Below are 24,198 nucleotides of genomic sequence, written 5' to 3' on the forward strand. Positions count from 1 at the left end.
TTACATTACACCACAAACACAACACGACTAAAACCGACCTTATTACACAATACCACACCACAATCAGCTCACTCTATACACACACACACACACAATCCCACAAGCAGGCTCCAAACACAGCACAATACTCTTTCCTGGCATTTTTGTCTCCTGGTATCCATTTATAGAGACACCAGAGACAAGTTGCAAGGAAACACAGTGCAAGCATGTTATTAAATTTGCTTGCACTGTGCAGAACAAATACAGGGCTTTTTTCTCATGCTAGAGCTCTTTAGCAGAGCTCTGCGCATGGTCTGCCCTGGCCTGCACTTTGAGAAGGGGGCGTGTTTGTCGTTAGTGACGACAAAACACACCCTCTCTGCCCCGCCCCTTCTTAGTGGGCCGCTGTGATAAAAAAATGCCCGGGCCGAATTTTTATCCCAGTCCGGCCCTGCCCAGGAGCACATATCCATTTTACTCTAATCCAGAGTGGTTGTCCAAATCAAATCACTGATAAAACTGATACACCAGAAGTTGACAAAGACACCAGGGAACACTTAAGCATCCATTATTAGTACTTGCATAGATTGCTACCAGAATGTATGAGCTCACTGTAAAGCACCCACTGAAAAAGAATGAGCTGCCAGAATGGATTCTCCTTGTACCTAAAAAACACACTGCCGCTTATATTTAATTTACCAGAGACCACCTGGATGACCTCTGTTTCATGGCATATGGCGAACTTCCAAAGACAGAAAATAGACTGGGGATATAAAATGTTACAATAAAAGCTGGTCAAAAGAACATAACAAAGAAACTGGTGAAGAAAAAAAGAGTGGATATACAGGTGATACTCGAAAAATTTGAATATCGTGAAAAAGTTCATTTATTTCAATAATGCAACGTAAAAGGGGAAACTAATATATGAGATAGAAGCATTACATGCAAAGCAAGATAGTTCAAGCTGTGATTTGTCATAAGGGCGATGATTATGGCTTACAGTTATGAAAACCCCAAATCCAAACTCTCAGTAAATTAGGATATTGTGAAAAGGTGCAATATTCTAGGCTCACAGTGTCCGACTCTAATCAGCTAAGTAAGCCTTAACACCTGCAAAGGGGTTCTGAGCCTTTAAATGGTCTCTCAGTCTAGTTCAGTAGGAATCACAATCATGGGGAAGACTGCTGACCTGACAGTTGTGCAGAAAACCATAATTGACACCCTCCACAGACGGATCTTGGACATTGGCTTCAGATGTCGTATTCCTCTTGTCAAGCCGCTCCTGAACAACAGACAACGTCAGAAGCGTCTTACCTGGGCTAAAGAAAAACAGACCTGGTCTGTTGCTCAGTGGTCCAAAGACCTCTTTTCTGATGAGAGCAACTTGTGCATCTCATTTGGAAACCAAGGACCCATAGTCTGGAGAAAGAATGGAGAGGCACACACTGCAAGATGCTTGAAGTCCAGTGTGAAGTTTCCACAGTCTGTGTTGATTTGGGGAGCAATGTCATCTGCTGGTGTTGGTCCACTGTGCTTCATTAAGTCCAGGGTCAACACAGCCATCTACCAGGAGATTTTGGAGCACTTCATGCTTCCTTCCGCAGACGAGCTTTATGGGATGCTGACTTCATTTTCCAGCAGGACTTGGCACCTGCCCACACTGCCAAAAGCACCAAAGCCTGTTTCAATGACCATGGGATTACTGTGCTTAATTGGCCAGCAAACCCGCCTGACCTGAACCCCATAGAGAATCTATTGGGCATTGCCAAGAGAAAGATGAGAGACATGAGACCCAACAATGAAGAAGAGCTGAAGGCCGCTATTGAAGAATCCTGGTCTTCCATAACACTTCAGCAGTGCCACAGGCTGATAGCTTCCATGCCACGCCGCATTGAGGCAGTAATTGCTGCAAAAGGGTCCCAAACAAAGTACTGAGTCCATATGCATGCTTATACTTTTCAGAGGTCCGATATTGTTCTATGTACACTCCTTGTTTTATTGATTGCATGTAATATTCTAATTTACTGAGATTGTGGATTTGGGGTTTTCATGAGCTGTAAGCCATAATCATCGCACTTATGACAAATCACGGCTTGAACTATCTTGCTTTGCATGTAATGCGTCTATCTCATATATTCGTTTCCCCTTTTACATTGCATTACTGAAATAAATGAACTTTTTCACAATATTCTAATTTCTCGAGTATCACCTGTATTGTTTGAGAAGGGTTTTGAAACAAATAATGACAAATAGAGAGATAGAAAGAGACAGGGTTATTCACTAAAGTCAAAATTGTTGGGAATTGAAACAAAGTGTGTTTCAACTGTAATGCCAAAATAGCCAAACTGGAAGCATAGCTTATTTGGATAATTGTTCCAGCTTAGCTATTTTATTTTACAGAGAAAAGGCAGTGTTTACATTGCAGCCTAGGGACACCTCCACTGACCACTCCTCAAATGGCTGCTAAAGGTGCTTCTTGGGGCTGCACAGTGTGAATGTTGTTCAGTTTCACCACCTTCTGCATTGAGAAGCTGAACTTTCCTCATATACTGTAGATGCATTGATTCAATGCATCTCTATGAGGAGATGCTGATTGGTCAGAGTGGTGTTTGGATCCGCCCCCGGTCTACCTCCTTGGCTGAGAACATCAGAATTGACAATCTCAGCCAATTCAATGCTTTCTTACGGAAAAGCATTGTGATTGGCTGAGATTATCACTTCTGATGATGTCAGCTGAAGAGGCAGATCAGGGGCAGAGTCAGCAGCAGCAGACTACAATAAGGGTAAGATTTTACTATATTTAGGGGGTTACAGGTGGGCCAGGTGGGATGGATGGTGTTTTTAAAACTGTAGGGTCAGGAATACATGTTTCTATTTCTGACCCTATAGTGTTCCTTTAAATTTGAAATTCACTTTGACACAATTTTCACTTTCATGATGGGAATGTGAGTGTTACAAAAGCAAGGAGCATAAAGACAGAAGAAGGGACATATCTGCACGGACTGATCATTGGCACACAACTGTTATGTTATTAACTTAATGAAGGCCATTCAAGAGAAACACGTTATCTCAAGAGTATAAAGTAATATTTCAGAGCTTGTACAAAGCTGGAAATAATGTCTTTCTCTGGTATCACTCACAGGTAACACGGGTTTATTTGCAACAGATGAAAATTGTTAAGTATACAAATGTTTGAGCGCTTAAAACAACAGGAAATTCTGTAAGTGGATTAGGCACATATTTTCTGCATGTTTTATGGTTTAAGTATAAAATATGTTTTTTGATTTCTTTTATTTTTCTAACTGAAGTTCTAAGGAAATGTAATATAGTATCGCTGATCTTTCTCTCTGCTATCCTTTTCTTTTAGGATAGCAGTTGTAAATCTGAAATGCTGAACTCCCACCAGAATTACTGCAGGGAGCATTCCTAAAATATCACCAGATCAGGCAACAGATTGTTATGATGGATTGAAATGGTTAGTTTAAGGATATATGTAAATATATTTCATTCATTTTCTATTTCGGTATAACTACATCTGAAGGAGGACCATGAATGGTGTGGTACGGTTCGGTTGTATGGGCCACTTTCTGAATGGAAACACTCGAAATAGCGTACCGAACCGATCCGCTCAGTGGAAACGAGGCATTTGTATCCCCTTTCTATAATTGCAAAGTACTGTGGGATATGTTGGGTGCCATATAAATGCTAATAATAATAATGAATATCTCGTCTTTCAAGTGACTAGACTCCTTAGAGAACTTTACAGAAGGTTAATGTTCATAAAAATTCTTCTTTGAGTCTGAAGAGACACCAATCAATCACTTAAAAATTTTAATATTTTCATACTTGAAACGCTTGCATACAGTTTATTTATTTATTGGAACAAATGCTATGAAATTGGAAATAAAAAATCTACGAAGGAGAATGTAAATAAAATGATTTACCTTGAGGGACACGCTTCCATGTTACATGTTTTTAAAAGTGGTGGAGGACGTCTGCTAGCTGCACACAGACTCTCTCCTACAGTAGCACGTGTCTGTTTGTTCAAGCAAACCACAACTGCTTCTTGCACACCTGTAATAGGCGGAAAGGAAACACATCTTTAAAAATATATTAAACACTACCTTTAAAAAAAAAAAATAATATTTATTATATTTAGGGTTATTCACTAAAGTACAAATTTCAAAGCCAGATTAGCGTAATTCAATTTTTCAGAATTATAAAATGAAATGATCAGATTGGCAATTTTGGCCTAAAATTTGAAATGCATTCTAGTGTATAATCCTAAAACGCAGTTACTTATGCTTAGTTCATGGATACAAAGATGCCCTAAATATTTTTGTGATGTTCATACTTTGTAGTATATTACTGCTGTTTCACGCACAAGTGTAAAAAAAAAAAAAAAAAAAATGCTTGTAGACTTGTAAATAAATATTTATCACAGACACAATGTAAATAAATCCATCCCTGCGTATATGGGCATTAAAGGACCACTCTAGTGCCAGGAAAACATACTCGTTTTCCTGGCACTAGAGTGCCCTGAGGGTGCCCCCACCCTCAGGGACCCCCTCCCGCCGGGCTCTGGAAAGGGGAAAGGGGTAAAAACTTACCTTTTTCCAGCGGTGGGCGGAGAGCTCTCCTCCTCCGATCCTCCTCTTCTCCTCCCCGTTGGCTGAATGCGCACGCGCGGCAAGAGCTGCGCGCGCATTCAGCTGGTCACATAGGAAAGCATTCATAATGCTTTCCTATGGACGCTTGCGTGCTCTCACTGTGATTTTCAGAATCACGTGATTTTGAGAATCACGCAAGCGCCTCTAGCGGCTGTCAGTGAGACAGCCACTAGAGGAAATAGGGGAAGGCTTAACCCATTCACAAACATAGCAGTTTCTCTGAAACTGCTATGTTTATGAAAAAATGGGTTAACCCTAGAAGGACCTGGCACCCAGACCACTTCATTAAGCTGGAGTGGTCTGGGTGCCTAGAGTGGTCCTTTAAATTAATGAATGTTACCCAGTGCTGATATTTTAAAGTTTTGATCATGTAAAGTAAATGGGTTTAGTCTAAGACTCTGTTGCCAGCATCCACAGACCATTAAGTTTTGCCTCCAGCAGACTCTGTCACCTGAATACACAACATTTCCATCTACAGCTTCTTGTATATCGAAATATAGTAACGTTATAGTAGCCAATGCTTAAATAGTTACTGCTTCCTACTTCCCCTCCAAGAAAGTAAATATCCTGCTGATTAAAACCAAACATGAAAATGGCCAAATATAATTTTATTTTTTTTAACACGCACAGCATTCTGCATTAAATTACCATTCTCCTGAATTGTCTTTTTATGGAATCTGGTGACGTTTTTAAAGTCTTGTTGGCACAAGATCTTTTCCTCTAAGCTCAGCTTGGCACTAGCACTATGTGCCCCGACTGCCAAAAGTAGGTGATGTATAGAAACTTTCACTCCTTCTCCCTGCTTCCTACTCAATATCCCACACCGTATAGCGATCATTTATGTAATGCCAAGTGGGGATACTAATGTAAAACCGATGCAATATCAACCGCATTCGTTTTTCTATTCTATTTATGTATCAGCATTGAACCACTTTGTTATTTCAGCACATATCATAATTTTTCTTCTTTAAGAGAGTTTATAATTTGTACATCTGTTTACAATTAAAGATTTTCCTGGTTTTAACAGTTTGAGAATGGGTGTAGCGAATCTATCAACACAATTCTATTATTACCCCCTTAGGTCTATGGTAGTGCACCATTGTATTAAATATAGGTATTTATTTGAATCAATTTTCCCCATCTGGATGAATTTATAGATTGTGTCAGCCCTATTTCATTTATATTTAAGTAGGGGGTAATTTGTTAAATGCTGATTTTGCAACAAAACAGGTAAATGCAGATGAAATACACTACATTTAACAGTCAGTAGGAAGTGATTTCAAGCGTTAGCTGGGTTGTTCAAGCCAATATTTGATGCTCGAAATTTTGGAAACCCAAAAGTGTTTCTCACAGAAATGCTGTAACTGTGTTTTTTAAGCAGTCTCCACTGATATTGCAGGGTAAGTCTCTGAACCAAGTGATGTATGAAAACCAGGGCACTGTTTATGCTTGTAGAGACATGCAAGGGGAGCATTATAAATGCATTTCCAGACTGCCCACTCTCTTTTTGTCTTTGTGTCTCTCTTCTGGAACAAATGTTTAATTCTGTTCAGGTGGAACACTCCTCCAGGTAAGCTTTTTAAAATGGGTAATATCCCTACCTATCTCCATAGGTGACCCAGTGATTTCTAAATGGAGACAAATACATAATTTATTGGGGCGGGTCTTCCAGAGACCTTTTGACCTGGATCCTTCTTATTGTCCAGCCTAAAAAGAGATTATTCGACAAAATCACTCTCGCTCATGATGCATCTTAGCTGCAACCCCATTGCTTAAACCATTATCTCCCTCTTTCAGCTTAACTTACCATGCCAGCTTACCGCTACAGTCTGTGATACGATGTCTACCTCCTACAAAATTGGCCAATGTGGGATAATTTTACCAACCAGCCTGGAAGGCTCTGGTTTCCTTTACAATGTATTTTTTTTTCCTAAAACTGTGGCACTCATCCTCCCCTCCCATTTTCTTTTTATCTTGTAGCATTTGTATAAAAGTCATACAGTTGTTACACTAACGTCCATGAATAGGGTTTTCCATTCCTTTTGTGCCAGTATGGCAAACTGTATATTTCTCTGTCTGGAAGCAAACCTGCTATTGCTTGTTAACATTTTCTTGGGGGACACTCCAAACTGTTCACTGCTCGACGCGTTTCATCTGAAGTGACCCCAAGGACTAAAGCCTAAAAGCCAATACCTGTCAGACCTACGGCACAACATTCAGCTTCTTTCACATTCATTTGAAGACTGGTGAATACAGTGAGTGACTGACATCTTAAGGTACCAACGGCAACACTACGGATTACCTGGATTGCCAGGCCTTTGCTGTCCCACTGATTGCGTTGATGCAAATGTACAAAATTGATTATTTTATCCTTCAATAATAGCATATTTGTATATGCATCCTGTCATGTGCTCTGCCTTGTTTGACCAAAGTATCATCCATGGCTTTTTGTGCTACTATATCAAACTATTAAATCTCTGTCTTACTCAATTTAATCTGTCAGAGTTATTCGCTAAAGTGAAAATTCAAGGTTAATTTAAAGTTCATTTCAACGTTCAAGTTAAAATAGTCAAAATATGCTTTCCAGTCAGCTACTCTGGCCTTAAATTTGAAATTCACTTTAGTGAATAACTGGCTGTGTCTGAAAATATGAATTCATTGGAATAATGCAGTCTAACCTATAAATAGATATCTCAGCATTGCATTGCTTTATAATATAATAACTATCTTTGAAAATAGTATTTGTAATGCACCAGTGAGAAAATAACCACAGACAGAAAAATAGAGATGATAATTGCTTTTTGATGTTTTTCTTCTTTCAATAATATAGTTAAAAACATAGTTTTAGGAAAAATGGATATCCCCATAAAGTAGAACTTCAACTACACAGCATGAAGCAGTGTAATAAACATAAATATTATTTTACAGTGGGATTTGATAGATTCTCTAATATGCATAGGAGGCCACAGCTCTGGTTAGTAGACACAGTGCATGAGTTCATAACTATGTGAATTATAAATCACAAGTCTAGTCCAGGAGGGTTATTACATTACCTCTGTTAGTTATATTTATCGCATTGTGAATTACGGCTTGGTCATGTAAAGACAAATTGAACCTTGAAATGTAACAGTGTATCACCGCAAATCCCTTGTTGATTGTGGAACCACCCGTGAGATTTAAAAAAAAGTTTCAAAATTTGAACATTGAAATATAACAGAATGTTTATTTTAGTGGGGTAGGGGGTTTATAAATAAAAAAATAAAATAAATAAATAAATAACCCAGCTGCTCGAAAAGTACATTTAGTGTTTATTGTGCAATATTTAGAAGTAAAGAAATAAGCAGAGAATGATGATATTCTTAGAAGTCTTCTGTTATAGGTGTTTGCATTTGCAATCAAACCCTGTTTATCATCCTGGAATTGTATTACAACAGACACTTTCAAGAATTCATTTTAAATCTTATTAGGGAAATTTCCATGTGGGCACAGACACTGTTGCAATTAAAAGGGGCCTGATAAGAATCATCACTTAAACTAGCTAGCCATTATCTAAGATTAACTGGCTGAGGTGTTAGAGTAGCAGTTGCATCCTACAAAGTCCAGCTTCACAAGTTGCACCAAATGTGGATCACTTACTGGTTGGTAGGAGTCATTATATTTTCTCTTTCGATTCAAATGATTCCTAAGAAACTGCAATGTTAATTGGGCTGCGGCTAGTTTACTGTGAGCCCACGTTCGACCCTTGTCTTACCTAGACCAGGAGATTCTTCCTACTATTTGCTGACTGCAGTCAATTACAACTCACATGAAAGACCACTACATTCTAATACAGTACACAAAGAGGCTAAGAGCAAAGGATAGCTGCCCCTTTAGCCTATGAAAAAGGTTGGTCATGTCTGTTTTGCTCAGTAGTTGGATGCAATTGACTTTAGTGGAAGGATTCCTTCAAAAGGACCAAATACATTGGCTTCAGGGTAAATAAATAAAATAAAAAAAAAAAAACTAAAATACATCTTTTGATACTCTTTTGCACTCCATCTACATAGGGAAGACTTGGTATTCATCAGCAAATACAGATTTCAGTTCTTTTATAGACCTGAAGAGATAACTCACGACTAGGCGACAAAATAACTGATAACTGTTTATAAATAAAACTAAACACTTTCCTACTTAATCATTTAAAATAGCACCATGTGATAGCACAAACGTTGAACGGTTATATCCAAATGATTTCTTTTTTTATTGCAAGCCGGTGTGAAAAACTAATTTTAAACACTATATATAAAGTATACCTGTACTGCCTCAAACCTAGAATTTAGAACTGGAGCAATATCATTGGAGAATCATTAGAGATTACTTAATTTATTGTATGTCTTTTTTTTAATACACAGAACAAATAAGGCAATGTAAGTCATACTCTAGCAATTGGCTGATACAGTGGAAACACCAAATGAAATTAATAGGATTTCTATTTCTAAGTCTGTACATTTTATTTTTACATACTACTACAGCAAGATAGAGATTAACTTTATTTCTTGTAGTTATAAAGTAAAGGTTACAATAAACCAATACAAAAACAACTCCTGTATCCTATCAAAAGTGCTAAACGTGTAATTTTAATAGCAGCGCTACACAATAGTGTGGGATATCCTCTTTCCCACACAACAAACAAACAAATACCTTCTGATGTATAAGTATATCTTATACAATCGGAAGGTGTTTGTTTATACTGTAAAGGCTGTTTAACCCCTTAAGGACCAAACTTCTGGAATAAAAGGGAATCATGACATGTCACACATGTCATGTGTCCTTAAGGGGTTAACCTACCTCTCAAAATTGGAAATCATGCTTGCACATGTCATACTTCGTATCTATGTCACTCCTCTGTTTACCCTTTCCTGACATGTACACCTCGCTGACCCACTTAAACGAGAACCTAAACTATTGAAATACTATTCTCTCTAACATAAAAATGTGCCTGTTTAGCAAATGTCACAACTTGTATTGCGAATGTTTACCAATTCACCCTGATGTCGCTGTTGTGGCGCACCAAGGTTATTTGTTAATATTGTGCACAACAAAAATCAAGAATTAAAAAAAAAAAAAAAATTGGAAATCATGTACTTGGAATGGGAAAGAGTGAGGCCAAAATGGGGTCATGTCAGCGAAGCAAGTTGTACTACTGATTACGTACTCCCAAAATGGCACTCATTTCTGCTCGTCCCCTCAGAGTTGCTCAAGTGCAGAAATCTGTAGTAGCATGACCGCGTAACATAGTGTACTTTGCATTCTGGGATTTGTCCCATGAGTGGGACATCAGAGTACCAACCTTGGAAGGAGTGGCAATTAAGGGCATACAATTGAGACTGTTCTATCAAATTCAGGACTGTTGGAAGGTATAGTTTAGGTGAGTCCCACTGGAAGAGTTATAAGGCAGTGTAAGGAGATAGCCTTCTCTCTCACAGATATCATCTATAGAAATCTCAGGAGAAACAGGTCTAAAACATAGCTCAACTTACACATTATCCAACTTGGCCGTCTTTACATTGCCTTTCTTGACTATGCAAACTTTGCATAGCTCCTCAATTAATAAATAAACTGAAAAGGTGTAAGGTGTAGTCCAACAAAAGTATGAACTCAAGGACTAGAAACCTCTAGTGTGGTGTATGAAGATCATAGCACATTTTCTGCACTTCGATGTATTTCAACAAATGAAGGCATTGCAAAGAAATGGGTACAAATAGGAAATTAAAAAGAGCATGGGGTGGGGAAAGACATGAGTCACTGAACAAATTGTACGCGGATCTTCCAGCAAACTACGATCCTGAAATGTTTATATTTAGCAGAATGGCATAATTGTTTGGTGATATCTGATGACAGCACTGGGAAAAAGTGAAACTAACGGCAGGCAAATTACTAACTAGTTCCTTCTGGTTGCTACCTCTGCAAGGTGAAAGGTTACGTGTGAGGTGATCCGATTTCATCTCTTGAGACAGCAAAAACAATAAAATTACCTTGAATAGTCTTACTGCCTTACTGCTACACAGAATACAAAAAGATTATTCAAGAAGAGCTCTATGAACCATGCAGATTTCTTTTATATTTTCTATAATATTTCATTATAAAATATGACTTCAAATAATAATCTGCTCAAACATTAGAAGAGATAAAGGAAAACTTTGTTGAATTTGGTATTTTTCTCTTCATTAATATATTAATATTAATATCAATATTTAAGAAAAGTATTCAAACATGAAATAGTATTTAATTAAATTAAATTGTATGTAAGTAAATGTAAATAAAATTCTTTTTAAAACTATTATTATTATTATTATCACCATTTATATAGAGCCAACCAATTCTGTAGCGGTTTACAATATTATTAGAGGGAGAATTTAACTATAAATAGGACAATTACAAGAAAACTTACAGGAACGATAGGTTCAAGAGGACCATGCTCAAACTAGCTTACATTCTATAGGAGGTGGGATATAAAACACATTAGGACAGGAAATAGCAATCAAATAAAGTGGGAGTGAAGCAAAGCTGGAGGAGAGAGTAGAGTGCTGCCCTTTAGGAGAGAGCAAGAGACAGGTTTGTAAGGTAGAGGTTACTCTGGGAGACCATATGTTTTCCTAAAGAGATGGGTTTTAAGGCACTTCATAAAAGATGCAAGACTAGGGGAGAGTCTGATGGAGGTAGGCAGGCTATTCCATAGGAAGGGAGACACCCGCGAGAAGTCCTGCAAGTGTGAGTTGGCCGCATGGGTGCGAACAACAGACAGGAGATGGTCATGGGCAGAGCGGAGAGACCGAGAAGGGACATACTTATGGATCTGTGAGGAGATATAAGAGGGGCTAGAATTGTTCAGTGCTTTATAGTTGTGCATTAGTACCTTGAATTGACTCCTAAAGGATACAGCAAGTCAATGTAAAGACTGACAGAGGGGATGAGGTGTGAGAGAACCGACTAGAGAGGAAAATCAGTCTGGCGGCAGCATTCATTACGGACTGTAGCGGTGCAGTATGGCTTTTGGGAAGATCAGGAGAGGGTTACAATAATCAATGCGGGAAATTCTTAGAGCATGGACAAGCTCCTTGGTAGCATCTTGTGTAAGAAAGGGGCAGATGGGGCCTATGTTTCTAAGATGGAATCTACAGGATTTGGCAACATACTGGATGTGAGGCTCAAAGGAGAGCGAAAGAGGAGGATCAGTATTAGGAGGAGGAAAAACAAGGAGCTCAGTTTTAAAAAGATTGAGTTTCAGAAAGCGGGAGGACATCCAGTCAGAGATGGAAGAAAGGCAAGCAGTGACACGTTGCAGGACGGGGAGGAGAGATATATCTGGGTGTCATCAGCGTACAGGTGGTAGTGGAATCCAAAAGAGGTAATAAGTTTGCCAAGAGAGGCAGTATAAAGAGAAAATAGAAGGGGACCAAGGACAGAGCCTTGGGGGACTCCAACCAAGACAGGATGGGGGGAGGAGGTATTTTTAGAAAAGGAGACACTGAATGAGCATTGGGAGGGATAAGAGGAAAACCACGAGAGGACAGAGTCACAGAGACCAAGTTTTTGAAGAGGTTAAGAAGGAGTTAAAGGCAGCAGAGATGTCAAAAAGAATTGGTATGGAGTAGTGGCCTTTGGATTTAGCTGCGATAAGGTCGTTAGTAACTTTGATAAGCGCAGTCTCAGTAGAGTGGAGAGGGCTGAAGCCAGATTGATGAGGGTCAAGGAGAGAGTTGGAATTGAGGAGTGAGACACACGGGTTAAGACAAGTCTTTGCAGAAGCTTTGAGGGAAAAGGGAGCAGGGATATAGGACGATAGTTAAAGGGGGAAGATGGGTCAAGATATGTTTTTTTTTCTTTTTCAGGATAGGTACTACAGTGGCATGTTTAAGATCAGCAGGAACAATGCCAGAAGAGATAGAGCAGTTGAAGATGTGCGTTAAGGAGGGCACAAAACAAGTGGAGAAAGATCTGATAAGGTAAGATGGGACAGAATCGAGCGAGCAAGTGGTGGGGCGAGAGGAAAGGAGAAGTGCAGCCACCTCTTGATCAGTAGCTGCGGAAAAAGTCTGAAGGGTAGGAAAGGCATGATCTACGTGTGGTTGAGAAAGAGAATGGCAAGGAGGGGAGAATTCTTTCCTTAGCTGTTCAATCTTGTTGGTAAAGTAACATGCAAAGCTATCGGCAGTAAGGTTAGTTTGGGGGGTGGCCACAGCAGGGCGAAGAAGAGAATTAAAGGTGTCAAAGAGACGCCTGGGATTGCAGGAGCATGAACTAATGAGGAGAGGAAAAGTATGATTGTTTGGAGACGGCAAGGGCTGCGCTGTATGAACACAATATGAATCTATAATGGAGAAAGTCTGACTGGGTGCGAGACTTCCTCCAGGAGCATTCAGAACAATAGGAGCATCTTTGCAGGTAGCATGTTAAATTAGTATGCCACGGTTGGGGGGCATGTTCTCCTTGAGGTGCTTGTTTGGAGTGGGGCTGCAGCATTCAAGGCAGAGGTGAGGGTAGTGTTATATGTGGAGATGGCCACTAAGGGACAGGAGAGGGATGGGATAGATAGCAGTTGTGAATCAATATCAGTTCACAGCTACTGGAGGTCAAGATTATTAAGGTTCCTCCTGATTTGTGGGGGGTTAGGCTGAGGTTGTTGGGTGAGGGGGTACTTGAGAGCAAATGACAAGAGGTGGTGATCAGAGAGAGGAAATGGGGTGTTGCAGATATTAGATACTGTACATGCATAAGAGAAAATGAGGTCGAGGGTATTGCCAGCTACAGGGGTGGGAGAATTAGCCCACTGTGAGAGCCCGAGGGAGGAAGTAATTGAAAGTAGTTTGGGGGCTGCTGAGGTCAAAGGTGGGTTAATGGGAATATTGAAGTCCCCGAGAATTAGGGATGGAATATTAGAAGAGAGGAAATAGCGTAGCCAAGCAACAAAGTGGTCAAGGAAGAGGAAAGGGGAACCAGGAGGATGATAAATAACGGCAAAGTTAGCAGAGAAGGGTTTGAAAAGGCGAATCAAATGAATTTCAAATGATGGGAAAGAGAGGGAAGGGGGGGGTGGGTAGAGGTTTGGAGGAGCATTGAGGGGAGAGGAGAAACCCTACACCACCACCTTTACATTCAGAGTTTCTTTGGTTGTGGGTAAGTTGAAGACCACCAAAGGACAAAGATTCAGGGGTAGCAGTGTCAGAGGGGGAGAGCCATGTTTCTGTTAAGGCTAGTAAATCTAGGGAACGAGAGATGAAGATGTCGTGAACAGCAGTGGATTTTGTAATATTGCAAACAGAGTGTGCATTCCAGAGGGCAGTACTGGAGGAGGATTTAGAGGAAGAGTAACATGAGATGGGTATGAGATTGGTGTGGTTCCTTGAGTTAGTATGTGGTGAGTTTTGCTGAGATGGGACCGGGGTTTGGAGAGACATCACCAGCTACTAGGAGCAGAAGGATAGAAAAGAAGTGAAGGTGGGAGTAGGATTTGAATGTTTTGTAGAAGGGTATGTATATAGAGGATTTGGGAGGAGTTGGTGGAGATAGGCTGGAAAGGTATTTGTAGAGTGCATGGGATGAATAGAGAGGGGAGGGGAGTAAAGTGGAAGTAATGAAGATGGTGTTGCCAGGGACAGGTGAGTAGAAGGATATGGATATTTTAGTAATGAGAGAAGTTAGTGTGAAAGTGAAAAACATTACTTTTGATTATAACAATTATACAAACACTTAAAAAAAAAAGATCCCATATAGTCTCCATTCCATTAGAATCCCTAGATGATATGTATACACCAGGAATTTCTAGATGTAATATCCTTAGTAGGGTTATCTTATGGGAGTGAAGTGGTGGTTTACTGATTTGCATATGCTAGTTCTCTCTTGACATCTCTGTCAACACTACGGAGCTGGGAAGCAGTAAGAGAAGTTGCAGCGGTAGCTGTTTGAGAAAAAGAACACAGAGAGAGCCAGGATAGGGTCTGGGGCAATATTCGGCTTGGTAAGACACAGTGAAGGAAAACCCTCAGCAGCACTAATAAATTAAAGCTGGCTAAGGGCATGGGACCCAGTAATTATATATATATATATATATATATATATATATATATATATATAAAACTATAAAATATATATATCTTGTAACCTATAGGAAGTGTGCAACCGAGCTGTTAGAAGTTTACGTATAATGAGATATATTGTTTTGGCAAATGGTGGTTGGGGAGCTTAATTATCAAGTTAGTAAAATCATTTCAGCCAGCTAATTAAGGAACAAACAGCTTCAGCTGTACAACATAATTCAGTATCATGATCCATTAGCTAAAACAGCCTAATTAGCTACCCAGCATAACTTGCAAGACCAGCTAAATCAGTACAAGTGCTTCTAAAATTAGTGAGCAAAAAAACAAAAATTCATTGTTTTGGTCACATGATGTTTGGCCTGCTGACATCACTTCCTGGTCTACTGGTCCTGATGCACTGTGGCATTTGCGGGTTTAATTGCTTTACTTGCACCTACCAAGTTGCAAGTAACCACATAGAAGAGGGACCAGGGTTACCCTTAACAATGCTATTGTGTCATACACTTGAGCCAAGTGGATAAACTGGCTCTACTCTTGTGAGTGTTTAGGACTTACATTTCATTAATTTTGTTCTTTTTTGTACACCTACACTATTATGTCCCATTTCTCTTCACTTTTTAATATGATATTAGTATATCCAGACATTGGGAAGTATATTTTATTGCTCCACCTACTGTGTGTTTTTGTTGTGTTATCTTTATGGTGTGTTGAACATTTAGGGGTACGCACTATTGGACTGTAAACTGAAACTTTTTGCACCAAAATAGCTAAATTAGTTGCTCAGCATAACCAGCAAGACTAGCTAAAGTACACAAGTTGTTTTATAATTAGTGAGGAAAAAACAAAAATGAAGTGTACCACAAAAGCAAACACCCCAAAAACCAAATTTGAGTTGAACTTACAAAAGCAAACACCCCAAAAACCAAATTTGAGTTGAACTAGAATATTTAGCACGATAGTTTGCTAGTTTGATTGCTTCTCCTAGAAATTCCCCAATTCGGATATACAAAAAGTTATGCATCCACACCGACCAGGACTCCACCGCCTGACCAGTGGCAAGCCCGGACAACAGGCACGCTAAACCCTCCATCTACTATATCACCACCAACTAGCCAACTGCTGCACCCAACGGCGCGGGACTACACCTTTTACTACATGACACATGCCACGTACACGAGGCTGGACTAGTTCCTCGTGCCCTCCTTAACCTCCTTATACAGTCGGAAATCCTACCGATGACATGGTCGGACCACTGCCCCCTCCACTTGTGGTTACGCTTGCCCCTATTTCAGCCCCGCCAAACTTCATGGCGCCTGAACGAATCCATCCTCTCAGACACAATGCTGACGGAAACGGTGAGGAAGACCCTGCAGGATTACTTTGCGAACATTGAAATGGGTGACACTGAATAAAATGTCAATGGTATAACGCTACCACGGACTCCTGGTTCTTTTTTCCTGACTTTCGGGTTGCTGCAATATTCAGTGTACCACAATTGCAAGTCAATGCTTGTTGTATTCTTTCTGATCTGTGTTTAGCACTCTTCCCTTACAGTTTACTCACAAAAAAAGTGATTTTCTTTCATAAACAAAAAAACAATGGTTCTGTTCAAAACTTCAAAAATGAAAAACAAGTCAGTATCACATACTGGTAAATCTTCATTATTTATTTTCTTTATCTTTTTATCTATTGTTTAATACATTTTTAATAAAGACTATTTACAAAATAAACAGTTCCAACCAGATTTAGAATATCTACATTAAGAAATTACCAACATACTGTTGTTAATCAAATTCCAGAAATTAACAAATGTGTGGCGAAACCGACCTCGCCACGTGTCCTTGGAGGGGGCTGATTGCCCGCCTCCTGCCTTTGGACTATGGACCAGACTTTATGGGAATGTGATACCCCAGATAGCCATACCATGGAGCCTATTCATATAATGAAAGACTATGGGAAAGACTTTAGCTCCATGGCAATTGTACTGTGTGAGTAGGATCTGCGCGCTATTCGGTAGTTTTGTGCGTGCAGATCCCAGCTATCTGGGGATAGGTGAAATGTCTGTGTGTTATGTGTAAATGTGACTTTATGTATTTTAAAGTGTTTTATGTCGTTTTGCAACCATGTGGTTAATGGAGTCTGCCTTTAGTCCTGGGTAATTGGATTACTTCTCCAATTAACTCCAGGGCAGAAGGGAGGAAACCAGGGTGCATTGTGGGGATGTTTTTCTGCCAGCCAGAAAGGAACAAAAGATACTTTTAGTAACTTTTGAACCCCTGGTCGGATTCATGCCATTTTTTAATATGTTGTTCCCCTGAATGGATTGATTGTGGATATGTATTTTTATGTGAATGTGATGTATGGTTTTAAAGTTATGAAAGTTGTGTAAAAGTATATTTTACACTGTATGCATAATGGGATTATGTGTCACACTAAGGGGAGGGGATGTGTGGGAGGTAACATCTATGTCATTGGTTCTTTTATGCCTCCCCCTGGGTGTGGCCTGTATGTGTGAGTTGGAAATAAAAGCCAGGCTGGATGAGCCAGTCCAGAGTTCCTGTTTTACCCTCAAAGTGATGTGTCGTCTCATTATTGGGGGAAGGATTGATTGCATGCTGTTCCAGTTGACTGCTAGGAGTACAAGCCTATTCGTATGGTTCCTATTCAATGGTCTACAGCATTCATATGCTTGGGAGAATTTAAAAGGTTTCTCGGATTCGGTGATTGTGGTGTCTGCCAGAGTGCTTGGAGTCCTCAGGAAGCACTAGGAGCATCCATTAACGGAGGTACCAAGTCGGGGTGCCAGGTGATCCGTTACAAAATGTATTTCTTGAAATGAAGAAATTCCATTTTACCACAGAGTGGAGACACAAGATCGGCGGTTACAGGATTGCTATGGTCTCACAAATACTTTACCACAAAACAGATGTCAAATGAGGCTACAACTGTTCTTATGTATAGTGTCCATCTGCCTGTACAAAGCATTCATCCACAGAAAGCAATCTGCTATGGTTATTGTACAGTAATGATGTGAAGACCATAATCCAGGCATCGTTTTCTTTGCCTTGCCATGTGTACAGTGCTATCTAGTACAGAACCACCTGCTTAAACACCCGGGTTTTACAGCTACACAATGTTTACAGTTTCTTGAGAGCAAGAAGCCCTTTGACAGAAGGACTTTACAATTCCAGTGACTGCTACTGTTAGCCTGGAGCTGAGATGTTTCTCCTGGGATATAAAACTCACTCATCCAGAACCAAAAAGAAGGTGTTTTTTCTTGTGTTTTTAACGCAAGTGTCAGTGTTTGGCCAATGTATTCACACTTAAACACATGTGAATGTATTATGAAAACAAATGACAAGTAAAAACCATTCTCACTGAGATCCAGTGCTTGTGGGATTTAACAGAAAGAGGGAAGGAAAAGGTCTATTCTACCAGGAAAACAACTTCAAAGACAGCTCGTAAAAAAAGGATTTTCACGAGGGTTCAGTAACAGCCATTTATAGACTTTGTCGTTCACTCTGGGAAAAGATCTGGCTCCCTCCGTTTTACAAACTCGCGCAGGAAAGACATCCTGAGGAAGATGATTCTTCTTTAATGGAAAGCCAGCTCTCATGGCTAAATGTGAGACAGGAAATGAAAGATCTCTACCATATGCCCACACCCACATACGGTTTATTAGTACATGTGTTTATAAAAGCATTGCCCTATTTGTAGTCTTGTTATGAATATTTACCCTTTCCCCATTGTACCCTTTATTGTACAGCATCCATGTTAGTGAACACTTCTATGATTTCCATCAAGAAACAATTTAACACTTTGTGCACAAAATCCCTCAGATACATATTATTATTTTATTATTTATATAGCGCCATCACATTCCGTACTTCTTCTACTCTAAAGAATAGGGAATAGATTGGCTTATGCAATTAGGTACTTGAATTGCAATTCCCAGCTGACAGGTTTAATTTATTGGATGAAACTGTTGCTATTGAGAGTATGTGTTGAATGCGAGATAGACACCCAAGGTATTGCTGAATAGATGAAATGTAAATTAAGTGAGTCAAACAGATAAGACAACCTCCTCCTTTTTGATTAAACATACATTTATGATACATACCTCCGCCACATGATTCCGAGCACTCAGAGAAGCCTTCATACTCCCAGTCATACAGTTCTTCAATATCCTTCAAACCCCCATAACTTAACTCATCTTCCTCCGGATTATATTCCACCGATTCCCCATTGCAGGGTCCACTGTAACATGTTCGCTGACTGGCAGGTTTTGGACCATCACACTCCTCAGGTGGAAGGTCAGCAATTGTTTGAGAAAAAGACAAGAGTACTTGGCACTTCACTGCCCGCTGCTGATAACCAGCTCCACAGGAAACACTACATGGAGACCACACATCAGGAATAAACCTGCAAAATAGTAGTAAATATGGTCATACCTGACATAATAATATTTTAACAGCAAGCATGGTTCATCTGTTCATATATTTTCACCTTTACACATAAGCTGTTTATATAGTGACAAGTGAACAATTGCAAAATTTCATTCACAATATGTCTTTTCATAAAATACAGTTTACCCCCGATTCTGGTTGGTGGAGAATAGTGTGATTAAGTGATCTAATGAATGGCCACTTTTATGTATTTATTACACATTTTATCAAAAGTCTAAACCTGGATCCATCACTAAGGAAAGAAATTGCATGTTACTGGATTACTTTACTTTTGAACTCTGCACCAGACCTGCACTATCTTGCTTAAATTCACACTTTTCATGCCTATCAAACTATTAGAAATTGTAACAAATAATGATTACAATAGATGAATGCACTACTTACTATAGTCTTAAAGGAACACTCCTGGTACCATAACAACTTCATCAAAATAAAGCTGTTATTGTGCCAGAAGATCCCTGGCGATGGCTTACCTTACGGGGTTAAACCGTTTTTGAACTGCAAAGTTTGTGTTACAGCACCCAATCTCCCTGCCTCTCTGTACCTCTGTTTTCTAAAAATCTGGAAACCGGAAAGCTCTTGCAAAATTGAGCATCGGCGCTGTGATTGGCATTGACACCCCATTCATAAAACTGATTTGAAAAAGGTATGCTTTTTTTTCAAGCCAGCTTTATGAATGGGAAGCCACTGATTGGCATATACACACATATCGTTTGGAGTATTCGATTGCATGCATGCATACGACTAGTTTGGGGGGTGAGTGATTGGTGAATGTGACTAGGTTAGTGGTTGGATGATAAGTTGGACAGAGCGCGTCTGTGTGTGTATGTGTGTGGAGGCTGTTTGTGGTGTTGTACGTTTGTGGAAATCCTGCTTGTGGTGTTCTACATTTGTGGGAATGCTGCTTGTTGGGTTGCAAGCCTGGGCATTGCCACTTGTGTTGCATTTGAGGCTGTAGTGGGAGAATAGTGGCTTTAGTAGGGGGGCTAGTAGTTATAGTGGGTTTATAGGGGCTGTAGTGGGGAACTAGGGGCTATAGTGAGATGATTAGGGCTGTTCTGGGGGATAGCAGCTATAGTAGGGGGTAGGAGCTATGGTGAGGGGATATGGGCTATGGTGAAAGGATAGTGGTTATGGTGGGGAGATAGGGACAATAGTGGGGAGGATTGTTGTTATGGGGGAGTTAGGGGATATAGTGGAGAGAATACTAGTGGGTAGGAAAGTGGCTATAGCGGAAGTGATATGGGGCTGTAGTGGAGAGATAGGGCCTGTAGTGGGGGAATTTAGGCTGTAGTGGGAGGTTAGGAAATATTGTGCGTTGGATAGTGGTTAAAGTGGGTGATGGGGGCTGTTGTGGGTGACAGGGTCTAGAATGTGGTGAATAGGAAATCTCCCCTGTCAGCCTTTGCCACACAGCAGGGGGGTGGATTGGCTGTTGAGAGAGATCTTTGATCTCCTCACCGGCCACGCTGCCCCTCTCCTGACTGCCACCCCATGTCCTCGGATTTATGACTACTTTCATGCATGGCTGTAAATTTCAACTTCTGGACTGAGTTACCAATAATTGGACGGAGAGGGACATTAAGAAAGATGGCTTATACTGACTGCACATTTTTGCTCCACTCAAAGACATGTGGAATTGTTTTTCTCATAGTCATTTTTGTGGTTCATTTTGTATTTAGTCAGTTGTGTGTGTGGAAGTACTAGTTGCAAGAAGTGTGCACTACACAATATAAGGGGTATTATATTCCATTCTACAAGTATCCAGCCAAACTTTAGGCAGTGTTTTCTTTGTTGAGCTATAAGCACTGCCAATTGGTTCACAACATGGTTAATCCAGTAAGGTTGACCTTTATTCTTTCTTTTGCTAAAACTAATAGAATTAGTACACTTAATAATAATAATAATAATAATAACCTCTATATCCCACCGCATATTTACAATTGAAAATGTAATGGAGAAACATGGCTTTATTTTAAAGTCTTGAAATGTGAGCTGTTTCAGCTTCTAAATATAATGGCAAATTCTACAATAATTCAAGCGTAGTTCTCACTCTTTACCCCCCTTCCAGTTATAATTTGGAATTTGAATTTAGCCTGCAGGCCATTTTCATTTTCTATGCCCGTAATTCATTTTTTTTTTTGCTTCTCATTGAATGAATGTTGTCCATCTGGTGCAGTCAATGCCCCATGTCTAACACTATCCGCGCTATTTATGATACATTTGTAAAAGAAACAAGTAGATAATTGACATTAACATTAAGTATGATTATATCATTGTAAAGGATCATTGACACATATGAACAGGTGAGATGAACTGTCGTGAACCTCAGTGGAAGTGTTATGCATCAATCAATACTAAGTACATTTACAAATCAAGCATACAGTCGTAGTCTGATTGCGTGGATCAATTTTTCCATACCTTTTTTTTTTTAGTAGTTATTGTTCTTATTCATACAAACTTATCTGGACAAAGTGTTCTAACTTGAAGCCCAGTTATTGAACCCATGAGTGATTTATCAATTTTATATTATAAAGTATTAATGTATTAATGGACTTTAATGCCTCAACTGATTGACCCACTAAAACCTCACCCTTTGGTCAACAAAGTATTTTTTCTTCCTTATGAATAAAATGATTGCTATTGAGATGGATAGTATTAACAACTTTTAGCCCCTACTTCACTGTTCAGATAGCGAACAGTGTGAAAAGGTCTAATTGAAATAAACAGTTATTAATATAACCTGGATAAAGTGCTTATAAACTATTATGATCTATTTGATATAATTGTATTCAATAATATGTATATGAACTTTCTGCCCATTTCAGATTTTGAACATTCCACCACAATTGTTCAATGGCTTATGCACTAAATTGAAGGGCATAGGTATATGGCTTGGGGTGGCTCAATAATCAGTGCTGAGGAAAGGAATATAGCAATAGTATGATGGAAATTAAATACATTTGTGAATGGGGATGACTCACTGCAAATGAGGGGATACATTACAGCTGTGAATATATTTGAAATTTTATTTTTTTAAATGATGTACCGGTATATACATTTTTCAAGAAATATTCACTTTTTATCTGACTGAGCAGCCATGTTGCATCAGATTCTACTGCTATTTGACAACCTGCTGGTCAACTTAACTTGCCAATGAATCTGCATTCATTGTGAAACTGCAGCAGCAGGCACGTTAGGTTGAGCAGCAGTTGGTCAGATAAACAGGAGCATTTGATCCAACATGGCTGCTCGGCCGGATAAAAAGTAAATTTTCTCAAAACATTCAATATACATAATTTGAAAAATATATCATAAGTTTTATTACATGTAATAAATGTAAATAAAATAAAAAGAAAATTTAAATGTTATTGTAGTTGTACTTAGAGATGCACTATAGTCACCAAAACAACTTTAGCTTAATTAAAACTTAATTAAGTAGTTTTTAAATATATGGTAGATTATTATAAGTTTCACTGCTCAATTCTCTGCCGTTTGTTTCTATTTATGCAATTCTAGTCACACCTGAAAAATATGGCTTCCATTTCAATGAGATGTAATTTTCTTTAATTTTAAAATGTACTTACTTTAAACTTTACATTTTTTTTTTTATCTATTGCTTTCAAAATTAAACTTTAATCACACATAGGAGGCTCCTGTAGGGTCTATCAAGCTGATAATTTAGTGATAAGCATTTGAGGGTAGTTCTGCTGCAATACTGAGAGAACATGATGGTCGAAATGGCACAAAAGGTGCCAACCTGGGTAGCACGAAGCACGGCTGTGGACACATGTGGCTTGGGTGACTGAACGACAAAGGATGTCTGAAGGACATGGGGGGCCAGTAAATATGGCAATGCGTGACTGCTACCCAAAGTTACCTATATTGAGAAGTACTAGGTACTAAAAGTAGACACAGGTTAAAAGTAGTGCTCGAGTATAGTAAGTAGCAGCTGTATTTTACTGACTGGAAACATGACCATACTGCTAATACTTGGCTTGCATTGCTATTTTGTAAGAGAAATCAGGCAGCCTGGAAACATATTATGTACTTGGAAAGGGGTCAGTTATTGCTTTCGCACTGAATTGCATTATTGCATGTGGTCTGTCAGCATATCCTCCTTTCTTATTTCAACATTTGTTGTATATTCTCCTGATTTTGGAAATATGCCTCCCCATGTGCATCTTTAATTAATATGAACTAAGTCTACTGGTGAGGTACATCATTTAATACAGGGTTTGACAAATTTGCTTTGAATCTAGGAGTCAGCTTTAAAAAGTTAGGAGTCAGGTTATTTTTTTAAACTAACAAAGCTTTATTTTTAATGACAAAAATACAATTCTTAAAGGGACACTATGGTCATCAGAACCACTACATATCTTGTAATGGTTGTGGTGTCTATAGAGTGTCCCTGCAGGCTTTTTAATGTAAACATTGCCATTTCAGAGAAAAGGCAGGCGCTGATGTGATGAAAGTTCCCCATAGAGATGCATTGATTCAATGCATTTCTATGAGGAGATGCAGATTGGTGCAGCATTTTCCTATGGGAAAGCATAGGGTTGGCTGAGATCATCAAGATTGATTATCTCAGGCATGGAGGAGAGATAAGGCGCAGCATGGAAACTAAGGTGTATAACACACATTTCCCATGTGATTAGAAGGGGGGAAGGGTCATCGAAACAGACACACATTGACAGACGAACACACACTCATAGACAGAAGCACAGACTCACTGACAAACAGACCCACATACTGACAGACACATACAGACACATACATACTCACTGGTTTGACACACACTGACAGATACACACACACACACACACACTCATAGACATATATACTTACTGACAGACAAACACTCACTAAGTGTTTATTCAAGTTAAGTCTCCCCAGCTTCCCTACCTTTGGGAGAGCTGGAGTGGATCCTTTCCCTGGGGTCCAATGTCGCATATTTCTGCTCTTCTTGCTCTGCTGCCTCATGTGCCACTTAGTGATGCCATGGCT

At 39.4% G+C, this 24,198-nt stretch overlaps 1 protein-coding gene across 2 annotated transcripts in view; it reads right to left on the minus strand.

Annotated features, from left to right (window-relative positions):
• Positions 1-24,198, minus strand: part of ADAMTSL1 (ADAMTS like 1) — a 918,974-nt gene that overhangs the window by 121,807 nt on the left and 772,969 nt on the right. For both annotated transcript variants that reach the window (XM_063455242.1, XM_063455243.1), the window contains 2 exons: positions 18,846-19,147; positions 3,924-4,053 (listed from right to left, as the gene is read on the minus strand). In XM_063455242.1, coding sequence (XP_063311312.1) covers positions 3,924-4,053; positions 18,846-19,147 — 432 coding nt within the window. The remainder of the gene's footprint in view (positions 1-3,923; positions 4,054-18,845; positions 19,148-24,198) is intronic.

The sequence above is a fragment of the Pelobates fuscus genome, chromosome 5, assembly GCF_036172605.1.
Source record: "Pelobates fuscus isolate aPelFus1 chromosome 5, aPelFus1.pri, whole genome shotgun sequence".
In the NCBI taxonomy this organism is placed as follows: Eukaryota; Metazoa; Chordata; class Amphibia; order Anura; family Pelobatidae; genus Pelobates; species Pelobates fuscus.